Source organism: Chanos chanos, chromosome 8, assembly GCF_902362185.1.
Source record: "Chanos chanos chromosome 8, fChaCha1.1, whole genome shotgun sequence".
Lineage (NCBI taxonomy): Eukaryota > Metazoa > Chordata > Actinopteri > Gonorynchiformes > Chanidae > Chanos > Chanos chanos.
In genome coordinates this window covers 28965513-28988885 of record NC_044502.1, presented here as the reverse complement: position 1 = coordinate 28988885, position 23373 = coordinate 28965513, and the positions used below count along the sequence as shown (strand labels likewise).

Genomic DNA, 23373 nt, shown 5'->3' with positions numbered 1-23373 from the left:
TTGATGAAGGATTGAAAACAAGTTAACAGGTCGACATGTGGGTTGCTAGTTTCAGGAAATTGGAAGCTGTGATGCATTTTAGATGCAGAATCTAAAATGAGGTGAAGAAATCTAAACAGAAGGAATTATAGTCATATATCATCCGATATCTGTTAAAATGACCACAGTAGATGGGATATGACCAAAACAAAGCCAAGCAAAGCAAAGCAAAACAAAACAAAACAGTTGTTTTCTAGAAATCAGTCAGTTCAGTGTGTGACTGATTTCAGTGGAAAGCATCATTGTGCTCGGATTCATTAAGATCTTGTGCTGATTAACCAGTTAGTTTTTCATACAAGCCACTATTTAACCATGAAAATGAAGACCTGTGCTTACTTTCCACGTGAGATTTTTTGTACATTCCATGCAGTCGATGTTGCCAGTACCAGGTTGTTTCTGGTTACTGTCAGTCTACTGAGTGAGGGAGTTAGCATTATCAGCACGGCATGCTTCATAAAGTCGGGAAATTTATCCTGCAAAATATGTGGATGTTCATGAAATGGTCATTTGAGTATTCTCTTTTTGCATTTGGTTGCTATTCCATAAGACTTGAGACTTGGCACTTGTTGATTCAGTTCCAGAGAACCAGGTATATGGCCCCAAAATAAGAAACAAAACAACTGATGGCATCACTTCTCATGCAACAGCCTTCTATCAGAAATGCAACACTTGACAATGACAGACTGATTTAAAACAACGCCACGTACGCACACGCGCACGCTTACAACATAATCAAAAAAATTAACGACTTCATTACAAACATCGAGGATACACCTCTGGTAGAGCTGAAATAAACAAAGTATAAAAGACACCTAATATTCAAACAGAACATGACAAGTATGGTGGAGTTTCATTCTCAGTGAGATTTACAGCGTAGTCATACAAACTTAGCAATAACATCCCAAAAACAAAAAAACAAACAACCCCCCCCCCCCCCCTCCCCTTCCCATCCCACTCCATCGTTTGGGCAATGGAGAAGTTCCTGAGGCATGGACAGTCCCTGTCTGGATGCTCTGCGGTATCCCGTTCGGCCCTGGCAGTGGTGCGGGGGCCGGTCTGAGGGAGATTACCTGAGCGAGGGGGATTGGGCGAACCGCAGGTGGCTGGGTTTGGCAGGGATCGGAGGTTTGTTAGCGCGTGGCTGGGTTTGTGTGCAGCTTGTGTCATTGGCCACGCTGAAGGTCTTCGTCAGCTGAGCCACGCGGCCACGGCCCACGACGCAGTCTCCGCCCTCCGTAGGTGTTGTCTCTTCAGACAAACCCCTCTTAAAAGCAGGCACTACTCGAAACTCTATGAAAGAGACAAAAAGACACAGAGAGAGAAATACAGAGAGATGCTGAGAATAAAACAGAGGGAATGTGTACAGCTAAATTTTTTTTGCTAGATGAAGAACCTTAAAAGAAAAGTACTAAGACTGTTTCTTTTTAAGGTGACATAACTCAATTAATATATTACACTCTCTCGCATACTCCAGTAATCTGACAACAAGCTCAAACTTCCACTCAATCTCCTCCTCCTCCTCCTCTGTCCTTGTATTCATTTCTTCTCTCCTTGAGATTTCCTCCATTCGTAGCTCCACCCTCCCTCTGTACCTCTCTCTTTTCCTCTCTTTTTTCTTGTTTTCTTTCCTCTCCTTGTCCCTGGCTTTTTCTTTAAGGGCTGCAGACTGCCGGACCGGAGGTCATCAGCAAAGGAAGTGGAGAAGGGACGCAGCTGGGTATAGTTGGTGTGTGTGTGTGTTTGTGTGGGTGTGGGTGTGTGTGTGTGTGAGTGTGTGTAATTGAGGGACGGAGCGATGGAAGATGAGGAGAGGAGGAGGGCCACAGGGATGGTGGTGGAGAGCAGACAGACGCTGTTCAGACACCAGAAGGCTTGAGGAGCTGTGTATTTTTAGTCTCTGTCCCCGGGGGACACAGATGTGTGAGCGTGTTCTCTCTTTCTCTCCCTCTCTCTCTCTCTCTCCGCGCAAACACACACGCACACACACAGACACGCGCGCACACACACACACACACACACACACACACACACACACTCTGTCATCCACAAATTTTCAGAGGCGTGTTTTTTTACACACACACACACACACACACACACACACACACACACACACACACACCCCAATTCTTAAAATCACGTTCACAGATACACACTCACACACAACTGGTTGCAAACTACACCACGCATTTGGCCATTTCTGACAAAGTGTCACAGCGTAAAGCCAAAACAGTCCCACCCCAAAGCCTGGAGCCCTTCAAAGGCAACAAACCATGTCTGTCAGCTTAGCTAGGGACAAGCCACAACTGCCCTTCACCACTTTTTGTTGTTGTTGTTTTTCTCCTTTCTCTCTCTCTCTCTCTCTCTGCCCATAGCCACTCACCCTTTTCTCTCACCACCCACCCCCTCTCTCCCCAGACCCTGCCCCCCCCCTTCTTCCTCTGCCCCCTGACCCACAGTTCCTGTGTTAATGTCCTCTCACTGCACTGCCCAGGCCTGCCTCTGATTGTCTCGCTATGTTGTGTGGTCGCCACGGAAACCTTGGATGTGCTCCAGTGGCTAAGGTGGACATACACATGCATGCGCTGTACACTCTCTCTCTCTCTCTCGCTCTCTCTCACACACACACGCACGCACACTTGTGGTCTAAGGCTTTTTGACTCTTTATCTGAATTTTCCACACCCTTTTAATAGCATATGCTTTATCTGAAAAACACACATCATGTGAATTTGTATGCACACGTGTGTAAGAGAGAGATAGAGAGTGTCTGAGAGTACACGGGATTGTTCGGTCAAATATGTGTCTATACCTGTGCCTTCAAGCTGACACCAGTATGAAAAAAGCATCTCGGTGGTTTGTTCCATGGTGTGCCTCTCTTCCCTTAACCCCACTGAACCGTCTCTCACTGTGGAACCTGAGACTCTGGCGGTGACGCCTGAAACCTGGAGTCTCCAAACAGCCAGCTACTCTACTTTACAGCTCAGCTAATGTGAAATAGCACCCACACCCACCACCACCCTAACTGTGCAGTCATCTGTGACAAAGCCTGCAAACACGCAGTCACGGTGCACGCACACACACACACACGCACGCACACACACACATGCACGCACACACACACACAAAACACACATGCACGCACGCACACAAACACACACATACATAAACCTTTTGCCAAAGTTTTTATGATATCAGTGTTACATATTTCTTCTGTGTGTGTGTATTTGTGTGTGCAAGGGCTATACTGACAAATCAGGGTCTCTGTAATGAGAAGGCATTGCTATCTCTTTAAATGCCTCCCACCTCTGTGGGAAGGGGGGGGGTGGGGTGGTGTGTGGGGGGCGGGGGGGCTGGAGGAGGGTGGGGCATAAGTGGGGCAGAGGGCAGAATTCCAGAGCGGCACGTCTGTGCGCTGAGCCAGGCCGCGGGGGGGTCACGGCTGCCAGAGGGACGGATGGAGAGAGTGAGAGAGAGAGAGAGAGAGAGAGAGAGAGAGAGGGGAGAGGGAGAGAGAGAGAGTGAAAGGGAGAGAGAGAGAGACAGAGAGAGAGAGAGAGAGAGAGAGAGAGAGAGAGAGAGAGGCTAGGGGCCCTGTCACTTATCAGCTCCGGCTGAGCATTGCCCAGGGCCAGAGTCGGGAAGCACACTGGAATGTATGTCCTTCCCTCTGAGGGTGAAAAGAGGAGACACTCACACACGCAAAACGCACACACACAGACACACACACACACACACACACACACACACACACACACACACACACACACACACACACACAGAGCCAGCAGCTGCAGGAAGCTGATACACTCACACATGCATGTGCACACAAACATAGCCAACTCACCCACACACATACATACATACACACACACACACAGACACACACACACACATGCATGCCTAAATACCAATAGGCCATCTACTTTGACAACTCATTCAGAATCAATACTGTAACTACTGACATAGAGAGAGAACAGGATGGATTTTTCACCAATTGCATAACTCTGAAATGAAGCAGTACACAAACATGCACATGCACATATACACACACACACACCTTATCCTCATTACTACAACCAGTCACATTATGTGCAAATCAGCACACACACACACACACTCTCTCTCTCTCTCACACAGGCCAGTTTATTAGGTATGCTTATCTTGTGCTGGAATAGACTCCCTTTTGCCATGGGAACAGACTCAGTTCTTTGAGGCAAGGCTTCTACAAAGTTTCTCAAACTTCTCGTTGACCCACGATAACCTGATGGCATCAAACACCTCCTGCACATTGGACGGAGTTACCATCATGTCATGAGACACTTCAAAGATGCTCCACCACATTGAGGTCTGGGGATTGAGTAAGCAAGTCATGTGAAGTCAACTCGCTGACATGCTCATGGAACCATTCTGTAACAAATACATGCTTTCTGATGAGGCAGGTTATCCTTCTGGAAGTATTCTCTAGGTGAGGGGCAAAACAGAGATAAACCCAGTAAGTTTCCATGTTCAGATATGCTGTGGTGCTGATAGGGTGTTGGAATGGACCTGATGTGTGTCAGGAAACCGTTCCCCACACTCTCATGCTGCTTCCACCTTTTCTGCCCACAGCTGTGACACCAGACAGGATGAGCCCACTGACTCATTCTGCGGACGTCAAATCCCAAATCCACGATCAGCGTAACGTAACAGGAATCGGGATTTGTCCGACCACACAGTGTTTTTCTACTCTTAAATTTATTCAGTGTCAATGACTACGTGACCACTGGAGCTGATCTTCCTCTTGTCTCTCACTGACAGGAGTGAGAGCCGCTGTGGCTGTCTGTTGCTCAAGCAAGGACCAATGAATGGTCTGTCCTAAATAAACTACCAGGACCAATGAATGGTCTGTCCTAAATAAACTACCAGGACCAATGAACAATCTGTCCTAAATAAACTACCAGGACCAATGAATGGTCTGTCCTAAATAAACTACCAGGACCAATGAACAATCTGCCCTAAATAAACTACCAGATCCAATGAATGGCCTGTTCTAAATAAACTACCAGGACCAATGAATGGTCTGTCCTAAATAAACTACCAGGACCAATGAATGGTCTGTCCTAAATAAACTACCAGGACCAATGAACAATCTGCCCTAAATAAACTACCAGATCCAATGAATGGCCTGTTCTAAATAAATTACCAGGACCAATGAATGGTCTGTCCTAAATAAACTACAAGGACCAATGAACAATCTGCCCTAAATAAACTACCAGATCCAATGAATGGTCTGTCCTAAATAAACTACCAGGACCAATGAACGGTCTGTCCTAAATAAACTACCAGGACCGATGAATGGTTTGTCCTAAATAAACTACAAGTTTTCCTCAGTGCCCTTATCTGTTGAATTGTGGCCCCTGCCCATTACATAATTTTGCCTTCTCATGTAGCTGATGCTGACCGCATGTTTTTATTTATTTATTTATTTCTTTTTGGTTCGTTACACCATTGTCCACCATCTCTTACCATTTGCTCCCATTAAAAGGCCAGGGAGACGGCTGTTTCTGAGATGCTTGGCGCTGACAATCACATCACCTTCAAAGTCGCTTAAGTCAGACAACCTGTCCATTTTAATGTTCAAACGAATGATAACAAGATTCCTCAATGTTTACTTGCCTTCTTTATTCAGGAAGCCATGGCCACAAGATTCAGTCTGTAGGGGAGATCCTTTTTTGTGGTGTACCTAATAACCAGGCCATTGGGTGTACACCGTAATCCTGACCATCACATTTTTTATTCCTGACATGAAGCGTAAAATCTTATATAACTATTCTACCTGAGGCGGGGGGGGGGGGGGGGGGGGGGTAAATTCTGACTGACTGCACCATCTACACATGTCCTGAACACTGAGTCTAGAGAGGTGACTACTACTACGAATTTGGAAAAAGTACTGCACAGACACCATGTTGAAAAACCATTTCAAAGCTTGACACTTACTATAGTGCTTTGTTTAACATTAATATCAATATTTAAGCCCAAATAAGAATTTTGATGGCATATTATTAGATTCATGTGTAGGTCATCATTAATGATAGCAGGTTCGATTAAGACAGTTTCGCATTTTACAGCTGGCCAAATGGCACTACAGCTAGTCTCATGCATAACTAAGTTTACGTCACTCACTAGCTCACTGTCAAGACACTTCTCTGACACCCCACGGAGTTCTGAGTGGGTGTGGGCTGCATGAAACAGCTCCTGTGGGTCCGTCATACCGACCAAATCAGTGATCAAATCTGGGGCCAAATCTTCCTACTGAACCAAGCTATAACAGCCCAAAGTCTCTGAAATTAAAGCCACAGTGTTTTCCACTATTAAAAATGTGTTATAGCTAGCTGTGGCTGAGGTCACCTTATCAATATATGTACATCCAGAGAAACAGCAAAAGCTTTACCTTTCTTGCTGGTTTCCTTGAAAACCCTATAATCCAGGCCTATAAACCTCTGTTTCCATAACAGTATATTCTATACATCTATCCGGATCCCTGTTGAACATGCAACTAAACACTACCCTACATCCACACATGTGCCATTCTGAACATATGTTGGGTCCTTACCCCGGCTGCTGAGGGACTCTTTGGCCAGCTCATGGGGCTGAGGTCGGCTTGTTGCGGGCAGCGAGGTGGTCTTCTTCTGCTGGGTTTGCTGGAGAGTTGGGGCTGCCGTGGTAATGGATCTCAGGTGTGGCCTGTAGCAGATGGAAGCAGTGTTGTCTTCAGCAGTGCCCGAAAAACTGCCTTCTTTTAACTCTTTGGGTTGATGGGAAACCTAGTTAAAGAAAAAGAGACCCATTAGGATTTCTAAAGAAAGTCACACATAGTTAGAATAAGCATTGAAGAAAACCAGTGCGGTCTGCAGCTTTTTTAAAAGATTTTTTTTTAATAACACTCAAATCACAGTGATTAGGCATAACAATAAATTGAAAAGTAGAATAGAAAATACACTGTCAAACCAGCAAATAAATAGATAGAAAAGCAAAAGAAACAATCAATCAAAGCAAAGTATAAAGCAATTTGGAAATAAATGAATAAATGTTTTTGTGAGGATACGACCCCACAAAATATGAGGTTATTTGCCATTAGGGGGTGCCGTAGCGTTAAGACAGCTTTGTATGAATGTGTCTATAGCTACTTTCAGTATAGTATTATCAGCTGTGCCTCAAGAACAAATATTGGCAGCTATTCTTTTTTCCTACAATCCTTCTTTTTGCAAAGTCCTCCCAAGGTACTCCTCCAGTCTTCATCACACTTATTATGTACCATCTGGGAAGGTGTACAATCAAAAGTTATTAAGGGAGCTCTTCTTGATTCTTAGACTCTAAAATTACTTTTTAGCCTGAGCCAAGTTAATGACTACTTGCAGCTATTTTTTTTTTTAAGTTTTTTTTTTTTTTCCACACTACTCACTGATTTATTGATTACTCGTGTATTAATTACAAAGCGTTCCTTCTCCTCCTTAAATAACAAGAGAGAAATTAAATACATAATTTCATGAAAATGAAATGCAAGAAACGTTATCATCCAAGAAATGATGCTTTCCTTATCAACAGTTTTTGATCTCAAAAATAGGCCTGTTTAATGTGTTTTGTCCTTGGCGTGCCACATTGGCCTGGCCAGAGGCATGTAAGGACATCATCAGCAATGGAGCTGTTCTGTGTGTGTGTGTGTGTGTGTGTGTGTGTGTGTGTGTGTGTGTGTGTGTGCACTCAGTGGGGCAAAAGCAGAGATACTCCCTCTGTCCAAACCTCCGGAGAACAATCCCACAATCCTATCCATCTGTGACTGACTTTTTCGTCGTCATGGTTGCTTTAATTCCCCAATCAGGCTTATCAACCATCTGGTCCAGAGGAACCCAGAGACCCAGATAAGTTCCCCTCTCAGGTCCTTCCATGCACCACACAAATACATGCACTCCCTGCTGCTCACTTTCTCTTTCTCCTCTGGATTTTCTGTCCTTTTCTCACTTAAGACTGTCACATAGGCTGTTTGACTGAAGATTAAATATAATTCCCTCTTTCTTAAGTCGTATACGTACTGTATATGGTAAACATGTCCAGACAGCTTTCAGCTAATACACGGTAGAGGGGTAATGAAGGAAGAAGGCGGTGAGGGCATGGTACGCAGTGAGAAGAGAAAAAAAATGAAGAAAACAATGAAAAATTCTAATACTAAATTATTTTATGGAGGTTTTTATTTTTAATTAAACCCTTCAGTCCATTTTTTCTTACTTAGTCCACACAAAACAACCTCCTACAAGTCCCTCCAGTTCTTCAGATTCTATATAGACTCTATTTAGCCATTAACTCAGCAAAGTCAATTATTTTGCCAGTCTGCCAAATCTTTCACATCTCATGGTCACAGAGTGTGTTCCCATCGACAGCAAAAGAAGAGTTGTGTTATAATTGTGCATGAAGAGAGGAGGAAAAACTTTCTCCGTAAGCCTTTTTTTTTTCCCTCAAACTGCAGAAAAATTTAATCAGTAGATTATCAAAGTTCAGAGGAGGCTCGTGACAATACCATACAGACTCCAATAAGATGGCAATACAGATGATCTAGAAGAGTGAACCCTCTAGCCATTCCCAGCTGCTTTTAATGATTTCATTACTGTAGCAACATGAAAGAGGGAATTTCACATTATATGCTAAATAATACAGGTACGTATTTGAAACACCCAGACTGCCTTTATGTTTTGGCACGAACAGTTTCTTGAGATTTATTATTGCCTTCCAGTCTCTCCACAGCAAGGTGGAGAGTAAAGTATTGATTTCCTTAAACCAGTTTTGTGAAATTTGAAGAGGATAGCAGAACTGACAAAAACTAATCTAGGGAGTACATTCGTCCACCCTCCCTCCTAATAGCTGAGGTATACCTGTCCATCCTTTAATATCATCCCAGATGATTTTCAGGAGACCTAGACAATTCAGATCAAATGTCTTTGTTATGTAACATTTACCCCCAAATAACCCATTTCTTGAGGTTTCCAGATGAAGGGAGCATCACTCGAAACACTGAGGAACACGCTGTTAAGGGTTGAATGATTTAACCAAGCACTTTACAAACCAAAAGCTGGGATCAGATAAAGTGGGTATGAGTCATCTCTATGCAAATTTGCCTTACAATGATCCTAGCCAACCAGAATGCTTGGTATTTCAGGAAAAGCATGAAGGGCACAAGCCAAATGTTAGAGAACAAGAATAAACATTCGAGGAGATAACAGACAGTCCTGTTGGTTTCCTCCGAAGAAAAGGAGAAGCTCCAACGCCAAGCCACTGCTTTTAACAGGAGACACTGGGACATGATAAAATTCCCTGAACCACTGCATACAGACAGATGCAAAACGAAACCTCGATGTTAAATAAATAATGTCAGTTTTTTGGTCTCTGAGCATTTTCTGTACCCAGTGACACTGCTACTGCTGAACACGGGAGAAAGTTTGCCTCGGGCATAACTCGAAGAAGTTTCCTTTTGTTATTTGTTATTAAACAAATGCCCAAGGTAAAATCCTACCTGATGAAAATGTACTAGGGAGAATATAACTCTTCCAATGTGAAGTGCAAGTGTTTTAGCACATATCTTGCAACAGTCGTTGAGTAAACTCAATAGTAAATGATTGAATTCTAATTGGACTTTTCCACGTTTCATGTGGAATGAGATAATAGCAGAACACGTTGTCTGAGGCAATGACTGTTTCATAGTCATGCTGAATCCATCCTCTCTTGGGTTTTTCCCAGACGAGAGACTTTTAATGGCTATTTTAATTTATGTTTCCATAACCACTGGTTCTGAGTCTACTTTATCATGCCCATTAAATACAAGGAGAAATTATCAATTTCTTGGTCATGCGCAAAGTATTCAGATTGATATAATTTCAACAAGACTCTTTAAAAGCAAAATTAATGGATTTTTGATCAGACATAATGGACCCGTTACAATCTGTTAAAGCAGATATTGATTGTCTATTTTCCATTTGTCTCAAAGCAAGTGCAAGCATTTTTTAAGCCTTCTCCCTAGATTCCAAGCAATCGAAAAAGGGCAAATGAAGTCTCCTAATGCCAGACTACGTCTAGATCAGATTTAGTCAGAAGAAATGTTTTCTTGACTTCTGCATTGTTGAGTTGTAGCACATACTGAGACTCAACATTTTTAATCTCCTGCAGTAATGTAATTCTCCTTACAGTCATTTTCTCTTTCCTTGCACAGCTACAGAGGATAATCTAAAGGGGAACTTGGAAGGTTTCCCATGCTGGTTGAACAAAGGAACCGATTCTTCATTCATATTATCTAAATGAAAATATTTTCTTATTTATGAAAGAAGCAAATTGTTTATCCTTTAACAGCAATTGATTAAATCTCCATCATCATGATCGTACAAATTATACACCTTGGAATAAAAAAAAGTATGTTACCAAATAGAAGGATTTACAAGACACCACACATCAGTTAACACAAAAGAACTTTACAGTACTTCAGAGGCAGTTGTGAGAACTCTGCGTGCAATGAGAGGATGGCCTTTGCAGACAACAGCTACATCACTGTGATTGATTTAAGTCACATCAAATCAGAAAGGAAAGGTCTGCATTCTGAGGAAGTAGAGGGTTCAAGGATGTTAGAAAGACGCCTTGGGCACAGTTAGGGGCGTAAATATTAACGAGAGTACGTTTTTCATTTCAGATAAGACCTGATAAGACATAACGCCCCCTCTTTATCAGTGATTGGTTCAATAAGTCTAAAAGAAAGTCCTCTGGCAATCAATAGACCAGCACCTGTGGCAGTGTCACTGCTAAAGAAGGAGAACAGTTAAACCACCCATATTCGCCTTAACTTTAATGAATCTTCTTCTCTGAGGTTGGTCTCCCGCAACATAGCTGCATCACAGTCAAGAAATTTCAATTGTTTCCTTTATTTCCTTGTTGCGATCTGAATACCACTGCCACTCCAACAAATCATCTTCATGGTGTTAATCATACGGGGGCTAGACAACATGTATCACAGAAAAGAGTCATTACATATAATCATAAAAGAGACACAATTCTAAATATCTTGTCCTGAATATCTTCTATTTGTTGCACTGATTAATAACGAGGGAGGAAACAAAGATAAGAGGACATTGCATGTGTTTAGCCAGTGTTAAAACGTACTTAAAAAAAATGTGAGACAGAAAAATTCAGACAGATGGCGTTCCGTTGTCTGGCCAAGCCGCAATCACATTACAACGCTTTGCATTCCGACGGAAGTCACATTCAACGACCGGGGTACTGCCTGAGGCGAGAGGCCGCACGGGATGGATTTTTCCGACTTTTGTGATGAGGTACTGCTGATAAGGCACGGCGGAGGTTGTGTTTTTTTGTTGTTGTTGCTTCTTTTTGTTTGTTTTGCTTTGTTTTGTTTTAATCTAGGTTGTATGGAAAATTTCCAGAATTTCTGCACCAGGTAGACTGTGAAATGTATAGTCTTGTGTAAGCTGTGTAACTGAAATCATCCATATGTTGAGCACTAATGCTCCATAGACTGTTTTCATTTGCCTAGTCCTATATTACTTGATCTAAAGCTGATTTTTTTTTTTAAGCCCTTATAACATTTTTTTTCATCATTTTTTGAAAATCAAACCTTTGTACTACTTAAGAATTAATTGTATTTGACAATGAATGGTGTTATTGTGAGCACAATTATGGCTAATTTTACAGTTTGCTCACAACTGTAGTCATGCAATGCTTGAAACTTATTAAATAATGTAATTATGCATGATTACAGTATGGAGTGTCCACTTGTTGACAACCCCTGCAAAAATAGTGAGGTAATAGTAGATAATGTTCCTAACTACCTGTTATAGAGCAGATGTCAAGTATAGACATGTGCACAAATATCAATATTTGACATATTTTTTGCGAGAAAAGGTAAATTGCATGTGGTTGCAATTCCATACGCGGTCCTGCGGAGGCTGCTATTTCTCCATTCCTGGTTATCATTTTAATGTATCAACGTGATCTCAGAGTCGTCATTTCACTCAGAACATTAAAAAAGAGCTGATAACGAAAGTCATTAATGATTAAAGTCAAGAGATTTGATTAGAAATAGTAACATTAAGTGTTAGAAGACTATTTTAATGACATTTCATATTATTATGAATCAACCATATCATGAGCTGGCCTTGGCCCTCTTGTAAAAGAGATTTTTAATCTTGATAGGACTCTTCTGGATAAATAAAATAAAATAAAATAAAATATAATAAAATAAAGTGCCCGCGTTGGACTGGAGACCTGTCCAAGGTGTTTCCACGTCTTTCACCCAATAAATGCTGGGATAGGCTCCAGCACCCCCTGTGAACCTAATTAGGATAAGCGGCTCAGGTAATGAGTGAGTGATAGAGAGAAAATAAAGTGCTTAAATAATAAATATAGTACTACTGGTTGGCAGGGGTACAGGCGAATGGTTGGTAAATACCAGTAAATATAGTGTAGTATAAAATGAAGATGACTACGATTGAAAAGATGTTTTGGTCTGTTATTATTATTACTATTATTGTTGTTATTATTATTATTACAGAAGAAGCTGTGTATTCTGATGCTGTACTGTTCTGATGACCCCAAGGCAATTAGCACACACCATCATGTACAGGGGCTTTCTAACATCTCCTGGGCTGACAGGACAGACACACAGACACACACACAAGTCTGTACTCATATTCTAGTGGGGACTTCCCATTGACTCCCATTATTCTGTAACAAAAGAATACTAACCTATCCCTGACCCTAACCCTAACAATAACCGTAACCTTAACCAAAGAAATGATTTGACACGTTTTGTTTTATCAGTAACAACAATATAATTTAGAAGAACATTGTTCCTCTAGTAGGGACCAGCATTTTGGCACCAGGCACTTTTTTCAGATTATGCTATCTTACTGGGGACTTACCGGTCCCCATAAAGATAGCAATACATGGTGCACGCATACACGCGCGCGCAGGTGCGCGCACACACACACACACACACAAACTCTCCTTGTCAGAGAGACAGGTTCTGACACTTCAGCAACTTTGCATCAGCAAGAAAAGACAGTTACCAAGGAAAAGAACTGTGGGGTAGAGCTAAGCTCATTACAGTCATCAAGAGGAATCTGGAGAACATCTTTTTGCCCAGAAGACAGTATATATCCTTCAGTCAAATATTTCCAGACTGAGGAGAGTCATGGCTGTATCAGATACTGCTGAGGCACCATGCAACAGGTCCTCTGTCTGAATACAGTCATTTAACTCAGGTAACCCTCAGGACAGTCCTGAACCTAGAACCTCTCAAAGTTTTTGTGCTCTACTTCTATCATGTACCTTATATTTCTCAACTTTGTTGTGCTTTGATGGAATAATAATACTCAGGGGAAAAAATAATGTTGTTTTCTAGTGAGAATATGGTAATAATATGTATAATAATGTTTGTTAACAGAGCCTAATGAAAAATACACCTTCACAATGGGAATACTAACCATGCAAAACACATATTAACTCTTCCAACATTCTCCAAAATGTGTGAACAAACTGAGAAAACTGTATGTCTGTATCTATATCTATATCTATATCTATATCTATATCTATATCTCATTAATGTATCACCAACGTAAGAAAATACAGTGCAAGGTTTGTCACAGTAATTTGTAGTGTGTAGAGTTGATCAGGGGTAATATCATGATTACTGATAATGCTGGAAAACTGTACTTACACTTTGTTTCCCACTTTCTAGTGATGATGGCCTCTGTTCGGGCACTGACACCTGAGAGTTGGTGAGACAGTTACAAAAAAACAAACAAACAAACAAACGAAAAAGAAAAGAAAAGAAAAGAAAAGAAAAGAACAAGAAAAGAAAAGAAAAGGAAAAAAAGAGAGATGAGAACAGGAGATTTGCTAACACTGAATTTTCCAATTCCTTGGCATAGCTGCACTACCAGAACATACCTGCAGAGGGGGCAATGACTTCAGTTCTTCGCCATTCTCCTGCAGGGACACAAAGGAAAAACTTTTAAGTACAGACTTCTGATCTGCTGATGAGGAACATATTAATTTTAAAATCACTGACCAATTGCTCCTAAATATGGCTGCAAGTGAAGATAGCAAAATCTATACACTGAAAAACAAACTGAAATTTGTAATGCTAATTTTTGAAGCATCCTTGTAACTGACAGTTGGATTGAGCCACACAAAGGTTATCAGGAGAAATATGTGTGTTTATTTAGAGTGGTGGATCAGGATCTGACCATAGTGGCCAGTTTCTCTCCTTTCTGTTGTGTGTCCACATTGTGTCACCATAGCAACCTTGGTGTGAATCTTCCCGCTCTTGTTAGGGTAGCGTGAAAAAGAGAAGTAACCTTAATGTCCTCTCACACAAATTAAGAAGGGATGCTTGATATGCTCACACATACACACATGCACGCACACACATGCACGCACACACACACACACACGCCAATGTATTTGCTTTATCTGCAATAGCAGTGTCCATTCACATATATGATCAGACCAAAATGCAGAGCATCCTCACACAAACAAACTGACGCACATACACATGCGCACATGTACACTCTGTTGAATAAACAAAGATACTGAGCTATGAATGGAAGTGGAGTGAGTGCGGCAGTCTACATAGAGGACATAAAGAAAAGAGAGAGAGAGAGAGAGAGAGAGAGAGATTTTGAGAGAGAGAGAGAGATTTTGAGAGAATGAAAAGGAATAATGGAGGAGAGTGGTCTGAGAGGAATGGAGAGAGGAAGTCGAGTAAAGCGTAGCAGAGATATAGGCTGTGATTTATTTGGCTGTTGGCTGTTGACTCTCCCGGTGGAGAAAGTCCGACTCGTTGCCCCTTGGCAGTATCTGAGATTAATGACAGCAACAGGAAGGTCACCCACTATCTTTCTCTCTCTTTCTCTCTCTGTCTCATACACAAACACATGAACACACAGACGAACACACACACACACACACACAGAAACACACACATATTTGCAGACATATAAACTTACACCCTTACAAAATAGTACTAAAACATGCACTACTCCAGTACTGAACATGTGTTCATGAGAACAAACACCCCTGCACACACACACACATATACACACACACACACACACACACACACACACCTTTAAGTTTAACTGTATTCCTGGAGTTGTTTTAAGAGGGATATTTTCTCTTCCATTTTTCACTGGATCTGCAGATTTCCTGTTCACGATGTTACTCTTCAGAATGGTCGTCTGGTTGCTGGAAAATATGACAGGACAAACAAATAAACACAAAAAAAGGCAATATTGAGAAACAAGCAATAGAAAAACGTTTTAAGACCGATCCTACTTATCACACAGTTAAAAAAAAAACAGACCCATTGTAAGTCTATCTGACTACAATCAGTGTAACTTACCTTCTTACCTAGCCATTCATTTATTGGTCTTTTGGGTCTTCATATGCCATTTACCTATATGTATCTGAGTATCTGTTCTCTCATTCCTGCACTATATTGAGAACATGTTAGCCAGAGTCGTTTTTGTTTCCTTACCATGAACTGTTGAGAAGATTCGCTGCTTTTCTTTCTCCCAGTCCTGAATAAATAATTTTGGAGGTCTTGAACTCATCCGTCTCCCCAATGACAATGACTTGCACGTCTCCATCACGACCCAGTGACCAGCTCACACTCTTCCCATGTGCTAGTCAAAGAGAGAGAGCAACGATGACACTGTGCGTTTAGAGTCACTTCAGAGTATATCTTCAGGTGAGACGAGATAAAACTGAGAAATGATTTCGCCAACGTTTGATCTAGTGCTGAATGTAGTAATCCAGTTTTCTTTTATTTCTTCCTTTATGCTGTAGAAATCAGAAAACCAGAGATTTGACAAATGTGTGAAAAAAAAAAACCTTATCTAAACATGTAAGACTTTCATTTCATAAGTAATTTGTTTAGTTTTCAGAAATTAGAAGCAAGTAAGAGGACAGGTTAAGGTGAAAACAAGGGAGTGCTGACACAGTGAACTGGTTTTGCTGGCTCATAGCAAAAAGACTACATTCCATTACAACACCCTGAATGACACGCTTATGATCTCATACAAGCAAAAACAATGGTATCAGAACAAACCATGTTCAGATCATCAAAAGGTCAAAATTATATTTCATCTGATGTGACTTGGTTTCTATTATTTTTAATTACAAGCCTATGTTGCTAACAATGAGCGCTGAATACTGTATATCGCTTAATTGTCATCCATGCAATTTTTTAGGCCAGTAGCAGAAACAGGTATGTTTACACCCCTCACAAGTGTTTCTCAGGGGTATCAAAAGACCTCGCTACTCAGCATACATCACCAAAAGTCACTTGATGATCACAGTCACACAGCATATGTTGCATGTTCAGTTTGAGACAGTCAAGGTGATAGCACATCAGGCTAGAATGAACTGAGTCTCTGATGACGGTGAAATGAGACTTAAAAAATGCAAATGAGCTGTGTGCCAATGATTATAAAATTAAATAGGGCAATCCAGCAAAGGAGAAGGATTCATTTGGGGGATATGAAGGCAGCCCTCAACAGGTTACTGCTTCATGAAGAGCTGGAATTTGTGCCTCATCACAGAGCCTAACCACATTTTAATTTTTTTTTCTTGTCCTTAATCCTTCAGATGATATAAGTATCATCTTGTCCTTTCATTTAATATTTGACTTTAATTGGATGTTCGGCGATTTCAAAGGTGGGTATAATCTCATAGACAGTGTCACACTGTTACTGTCGCTATGCAGTCAGACTGTGTCGGTAGCACAGCAGTTTTCATCTTATGTCTAAATTTGTTTTACTCCCATAACATAAGCCCTCCACAAACGTAGCTCAGTAAGTCAGTGTAGCCCCTTGCTGACCAATCTGGGGGGAGGTACAGGTGAGTGGGAGCTTTTGAAATGAATTGGATCTGCACTCACAACACTAATGCAACACAAACCATTCTGAATCTCACATGATACAATTATATCGAGCAGAATCACCAAATTCAGAACTATGTGAAGTTGATATATAGTGCCACACTAAAAACTGCAAGTTTGTTCTATACTTGTAAACTACCTTCTCTGCTACATTCTCACTGTTTTGGACCTTGAAATGATCAATTGTTTCAATACCTCCTGGGCAATTTCAACACCTAAAGTCTAAAACTTTTGCCCTTAGCCTTCAAAGGACACATACACAAATTTCCTTTGAATTACTTCTAGATTGGACAGAGGCTTCAGATAGTGATAATAAAATACCTGGCTTGGTTATATGTGCTAGTGGATATTTGTAGTGACACAAGTCACTGTCAGATGATCTGTCAGATACATTCCATACTATAAATCAGTCATTAGTCATCTTGTTAGACAATGACTCAAACAATAGAGGCCCTCTGGCATGTAAATGAAGTTTAATCTGGATTTAGGTACAGGTCTGACATTAATTGTCTGGCTTGCTAATCTCACAGCTCGTTAGCATGATTACTATTAGCTGACCACAGTTCACATGATTTGAGTGATTCCATCATTCATTATGGACTAGATGCTGCTCAAATCACATGTCAGAGAAGCTTCAAACGCAGCACAGAAACAGCAACAAGATCAGAAGCTGCAATAAAATTGGAGTAATTCAATAAGAGCAAGGTCACATGACATTAATCTATTAGAGAGGCTTACTGCCATTTTTACATTACATTACATTCACATTTATTCATTTAGCAGATGGTTTTTAAGATAGGCAGACTTCCAAGCCAGGCAGAATACAAACCAAGCATGTAGCCATTACGGAGCTGTCTGTGGCTTAAGTGTCACTGCTAAGTTCAGAAAATGTTGAAGGAACATAAGAGAGTGAACTACTGACAGATACAAGTGGGTCCATAGCCCCATCCAGCAGTGGCTATTGCTATGCTAGTCCCCTCCTTAGGATGGAGACTCGCCCACTTTGAAAGCTGCAAAAAATGGAATCGATGACCACACTCAGAAAAAATGAGTCAGAGCTGAACAAAGATCCTGAAAGGTTGACATCACACAATCTGGAGTTAACAAAACTAGAGCAAGTAGAACATGTGAATGAACATTTCTGTCATGAAGAGTCAAAGTCCAATAGTCTATCACAGTTCAAAGATCAGGATTGTATTCGACTGTTTAAGGCCAATGCTTCAACAAACTTCTCTGGGCCTGTTCTAGTATCATATCTCCAAGGAGTGTTAGTGAGACATTCCACCAAAACCAGCTCCTGCCTCAACATACACTTCTCCTTTATTCTTGCAGGAGTGACACAACTAGGGAAACTCCCTCCTCACTAAATCCAGCAAATGAGATCACAAAGTCTTTGAGTTACTGCACTTGGCCTTCAAAAGTCTTTGACTTAACCATAATAAGGCAGAAGAAGGTATGCAGCACTTAGAGCTCAAGTGCCTAAATGTTGATAACTGCTTACAGAGTCTTCTACTCATAGGTCAAGCCAGAGAACTCGAAGATAAATTTAGGAACCTCTTCAGTGAAGGGGGCCTTCGCATTGCGAGAGTGGGGAACTAACAATAAAGGTCATGTAAAGGTCATGGTAGAAATTTGCAAGCTCCTAATGTCACAGGACTGTATACATCCCCGAAAGCTGCCCTTGCAATGTTCAGTCAGATATTCTCAGATTTACAGGTGCGATCGTTTGCCATAACCATGCACCATACTGACAGAGTCTTTGTAAGTCCAGAGTCCTCAGTTAGACCACTTGAGTTATCTGCTTCTTTTCACAACCAGAGGGATAATCCAAGTCCAATGGTTATGTAGTAAATTAATTTAAAAAAAAAAGAATGGAGTGACCATCTCCTACCAAACAACCTGCTGAGTGCAAAGTGGGCTACTGTAGGAGGATAAATGCCCTCCCTCTCCAAGGTAAGTTTAATGATGCTAGCACGGTCAGAGCTGGAAGCCCGCTTTTTTCACCTCGTATTTGTCTTATATAAAGGTGACGGATCTAGACTGCAGTCTCTCTTTACGGGTTGTTGGGCATGCAGTCTCTCCGCTTGGGGTCTTGTAAGATACAATGTGATTCCCGATCACTTCCTGCGTTGAAATGAGATCTGCAACACTAATGCTTTAGTCTCTTGCTCACCATTTCTTTTGCTCTTTCTTATCTGTTCAAGTGTATGGAAAGCAATATACATTTTTTTTAATCGCATAATTTAAAAATGTTATTACGTCACATTTACAAAAGAGTAAGATCTTGTTTAGCAAAATATGACGGTTCAATGTGATAAAAAAACCACAGAAAAATATGGAGAGCACTACTCCCACATGGATACACGTGGCAATTTTCCCTGAAGATACTTACTTTGCATCCACGTAATAAAACCTTGAACATAAATTTCTATGCAAAACCTGCACATGCTTGCAATGAAACTGCTCCATGCAAATGCAATACTATAAACACAATGCCGTATAAAGCCCAACTTAAATGAACTCCAAAGCTTTTGTTTCTCTCCCTTTTTCTTTTTTCTTTTTTTGAATAACCATATGAACCATAAAATTATAACCACAATGTATCTGCATTTCCCCCAAAGTAGTTTCTATACTTCTCTTTGCACTTTAAACAAAAGGCTTCTTAACCAGGAATCACACTGAAAATCAGTCAGTTAACACACAAGTTAAAATGGAAGAAAGTCACCTGACTTATTTGACAAATAACCGCAGAAAGAGAATATTTCAGAGTATCTTAGGCATGAATTTACCACATTATATTCCTAATCACAGACTTTAAAATCAATCAATCAACAAATAAATAATGAAATAAATAATTAAATTATTGTTCCTATACACAGCTTTTCTGATTGATGTGTCTCCCTAAATGTATTCCCTAGAGTAGCTTCCTAGCTCTGTTATCTAGATCCTGCAATGATGATACTGATCGGTCAGGGCATAATTGGAAAAAGAAAGATCAGGCAACTTTACCCACACATAGCACACTCAAACAGCTTAACTTAAAAGAAACACATAAACAGTTTAGTTTTTGTTCTCAAGAGGATTTCTATTTTCCACAGTGAAATAACCAGCGAAAATAGGGGTCGATGACCTTCACGCACCTACAACTGGGTCCCAGTGGAGGATGTGGAAGTCTAAGCCTAAAGTTAATGCCTGGCTTTCCTTACTATCTTATGGTTAAACCTTTCATTGCCTCATTCAACTTCAAACTCAAGCTCTACACAGTCCACCTGTTTTCTGTGCCTGGAAAATCACATATAAACTCTTGCTTACAAATGCTTTGGTTTGAACCTAAAAGAGGAAGTTCACCCATGTTGACATATGAGCCCATTTTGACTGTGGCCTCCATGTAATTAAATTGTCCCTGTAATTTTGCTGATGCGTTATATCAGAAGGTCAATGTTTACCAGTGAGTTCTGTGTTTAAATTTCGATAACCAATAAGTATATCAATGACTAAGCACAAACAGCTGTGCATGCTGTGTTTAAAAATCGTCAGTAAAAATAGCTGCTTTATTCCATCTCCTGTGAGAATGAATGAGAACAGTACCAACAAGACAGCACATCACCCCGCCGTACACTTGAATTTTTAATTTATGCAACTACTTTCGTTGTCAACACTGCCATCTGGATTAAATTAGAAATAAGCATATTTTTGAAGGTTTAATGGCAAATTCCCAAACCAAATTTCAACAAGGGTGAATTACCCCTGTTTAGGCCACTTTTACTAATTCCCCCCCCCCCCCCCCCCCCCCCCCCCCCCCCCTCTCTCTCTCTTTCCCCCCTTCTCTCTGTGTGTGTACTTTCAAACATCTGCACTTCCTGCGTTCTTCCTGCTTTGCTGGCAGTGTATTGTTTGATGGAACGGAGCTTGGCCTGGGAAGCACTTCCGTTCTCGAAACTGAATCCAGACCAATAATGAAATTTTTTTTACGCTTTCCTGTGCACCACATAATAATGAAACTTTAATGAAACTAGGTCTCATAGAGACTACTAAAGCAGAAGATATGGTATATTACAGAGCCAAGTTCTGTAATATAGAGCCATAGAGAATACTGTATGAGGGAAAATGAAGGAGTCCAGACCAGCCGGAGCAGCTGCAGTTGTGTAAAGGAGAAAGCAGCCTCTCACTGCACAGCAGAAGAGACCTGATAATAATGTCTTTGTTTTTGGGACAGGGGAAGAAATAACTCTCTCCTGATCTGACGCACATGTTGCAGTGAATTCTTCATAATCACAGTACAATCTGTGACCCGCAGTTACCATAGACAGACCTCCTTTTTCTTTTTGTCTTCGTCACTGATTTACTCACTCTCTCTCTCTCTCTCTCTGACAGCCCGGTAGTTCAGTGTCTGGTTTGGTGATGTCAGATACCCCTGGGGCTAAGTAATTATACCACAGATTTCTCATAACTTCTCTGTAAAGAGCTAAAGAAATGCAGAAAGGCCAGATTCTGGGTGTTCTGCATGTTAAACCAGTTTTAGTCGGGAGCTTGTTTGTATATGTGAGGGAGGCCTCTTGTCCGCCCCCCAACCACCACAACCACCTAAGCACAAACACACACACACACACACACACACACACACACGTATACAAGCACGTAAACACACGCATAGAGAGAGAGAAACCAAAGTCTTTATCTCTTTCACTTTCTGTCTGTTTCATACTTTCATGTCTAAGCAGTATATTGACCGATCATTTATCTCAGGTTTGGCTGCAGAACTGGTCGTAAAACTCTACGGTCCAGAGCAAAGTAAGCTTTTAACTGTAAGATGTGGAGAACTTAACAATTAAGAGAAAGTTTGTGCTTTCACATGCACACACACACACACACACACACACACACACACACACCAAATAGATAGATGCTGGCTGTCCAGTTGTTAAGTCTGTGGTTTGTGCATTCTGTATATGCACAAGATTACACATCATTGCTCAATCTCAGTTGTTATCAAGCTGATTATACACTGTTGCTAATATAATATTATCAGTGCCACTCCACAGAGTACAACCCAGGGTACTTCACTGACCTTTTACAGAGCTGGTAAAGTGATTACTGGTTTTGAATGATGTCTTCAGCAAAGCACAGATATGTACTTGATGAACAAGGGATGCCACCCATTAAGAAGACTGTAAAGTTTTATAGTTTAGACCGAGATGATCTATAATTTACCCCGGACTTCTTATTTTAACATCTAGTAACATCTAGTAATCTCCAGACACAGGCTCCTTACTTCCCTATATATCCTTAAGCAAACTATGTTAAAACTGGCTCTAACACTTACACCCCTCCTTTTTTTCTGTGTTTACATTTAAAATCCGGACTTGAAGTTGTCATACGAGGCATTTATGTGGAAGAGCACATTCAAATAACAAGAGAGAAGTTGTTTGTCTGGATAAGCAACTGAAGACATGACTCTGAAAGATGAACCGCCATGCTAAAGGATGACTCATAGGCCGAGAGACTCATAGCATATTTAGTCATGGCATTGCATGGTATGCCAAAAAAACAGAGACATATGGCCATATTAGACGGCTTACATATCATACTGTTTCTGGTGTTACGCTGGGAGACAGCATTTGAGGATGAGAGAGAATTGCATTAAAAGTAAAGCATTGGAGGATATGTTTTGCGTCTTGTGTTGTTGTCGCTGTTTGGGAATAACTGAAGTGTTTTAGTGTGTTGGGGATTAACAGTAGCCTACCTTTCTTTGGTTTAGGTTTAGTAGATTCTGGAGAACTGCTCTCTCTCTCCAGTTTGTCCTCATGTTCTTGCCAGCGTCGTACCTGCTCCTGACGCATCTTCAAGAAGAGTATCTTCTTCTGATCTTCATTCAGAGCTTCAAGCACATCGGGGTCTATGTACATGTCCTTCAAGATTTGCTGCAGCATGGTTGTATTTGAGCGAGTGTGTGTGTTTATGTGTGTGTGTGTGTGTGTGTGTGTGTGTGTGTGTGTGTGTGTGTATGTGTATGTGTGTGTCTAGATATCCCTGAGATTCAGCGCAGTCCTGGGAAAAGAATGATGATGGTGAGGTTTCGTCCTTGCCCACTCGTCTGTGATGGTCTGGTCTTCAACCCTGCCACGGCTGCTTCAGCTGCTCAGTCCTCTTGTCTCACAAACTACACGCACTCGTCAGCAGCCATGAGTTGGAGACTATACTGTTGGAAAAAATGACAAGATTACGACATATGGCAACAATTTTCTGGGTCTTTTACAGCTTGTTTTTTAATTTCTTCTGAATTTAGGGATTTTTTTGATACGACTTGTTGATTTTTTCTTCTTTTTTAAGTATTAAATTTTCTCTTAAACTATTCATCTTTCTT

General features: G+C 41.0%; 1 protein-coding gene across 1 annotated transcript; it reads right to left on the bottom strand.

Annotated features, from left to right (window-relative positions):
- Positions 1 to 1105: 1105 nt before the first annotated feature.
- On the bottom strand, positions 1106 to 22960 carry LOC115819543 (SH2 domain-containing protein 4A). The gene is made up of 7 exons (XM_030783052.1): positions 22753 to 22960; positions 15606 to 15753; positions 15196 to 15313; positions 14015 to 14053; positions 13782 to 13832; positions 6630 to 6840; positions 1106 to 1329 (listed from the first exon to the last, which is right to left on the bottom strand). Exons 1-7 carry the CDS (start codon positions 22937 to 22939, stop codon positions 1106 to 1108), a joined length of 978 nt encoding a protein of 325 aa, XP_030638912.1. The 5' UTR covers positions 22940 to 22960.
- Between the last annotated feature and the right edge of the window lie 413 nt (positions 22961 to 23373).

Bases quoted from the DNA above. Each gene is read 5' to 3' on its own strand.
- LOC115819543 (XM_030783052.1), bottom strand. From the start codon at position 22,939: ATGCTGCAGCAAATCTTGAAGGACATGTACATAGACCCCGATGTGCTT. The intron at 15,754-22,752 runs GTAGGCTACTGT...CTCTTTGACTAG, and splicing joins TAAACCTAAACCAAAGAAAG to CACATGGGAAGAGTGTGAGC. The intron at 1,330-6,629 runs GTAAGGACCCAA...TCTCTTTCATAG, and splicing joins AGAGTCCCTCAGCAGCCGGG to AGTTTCGAGTAGTGCCTGCT.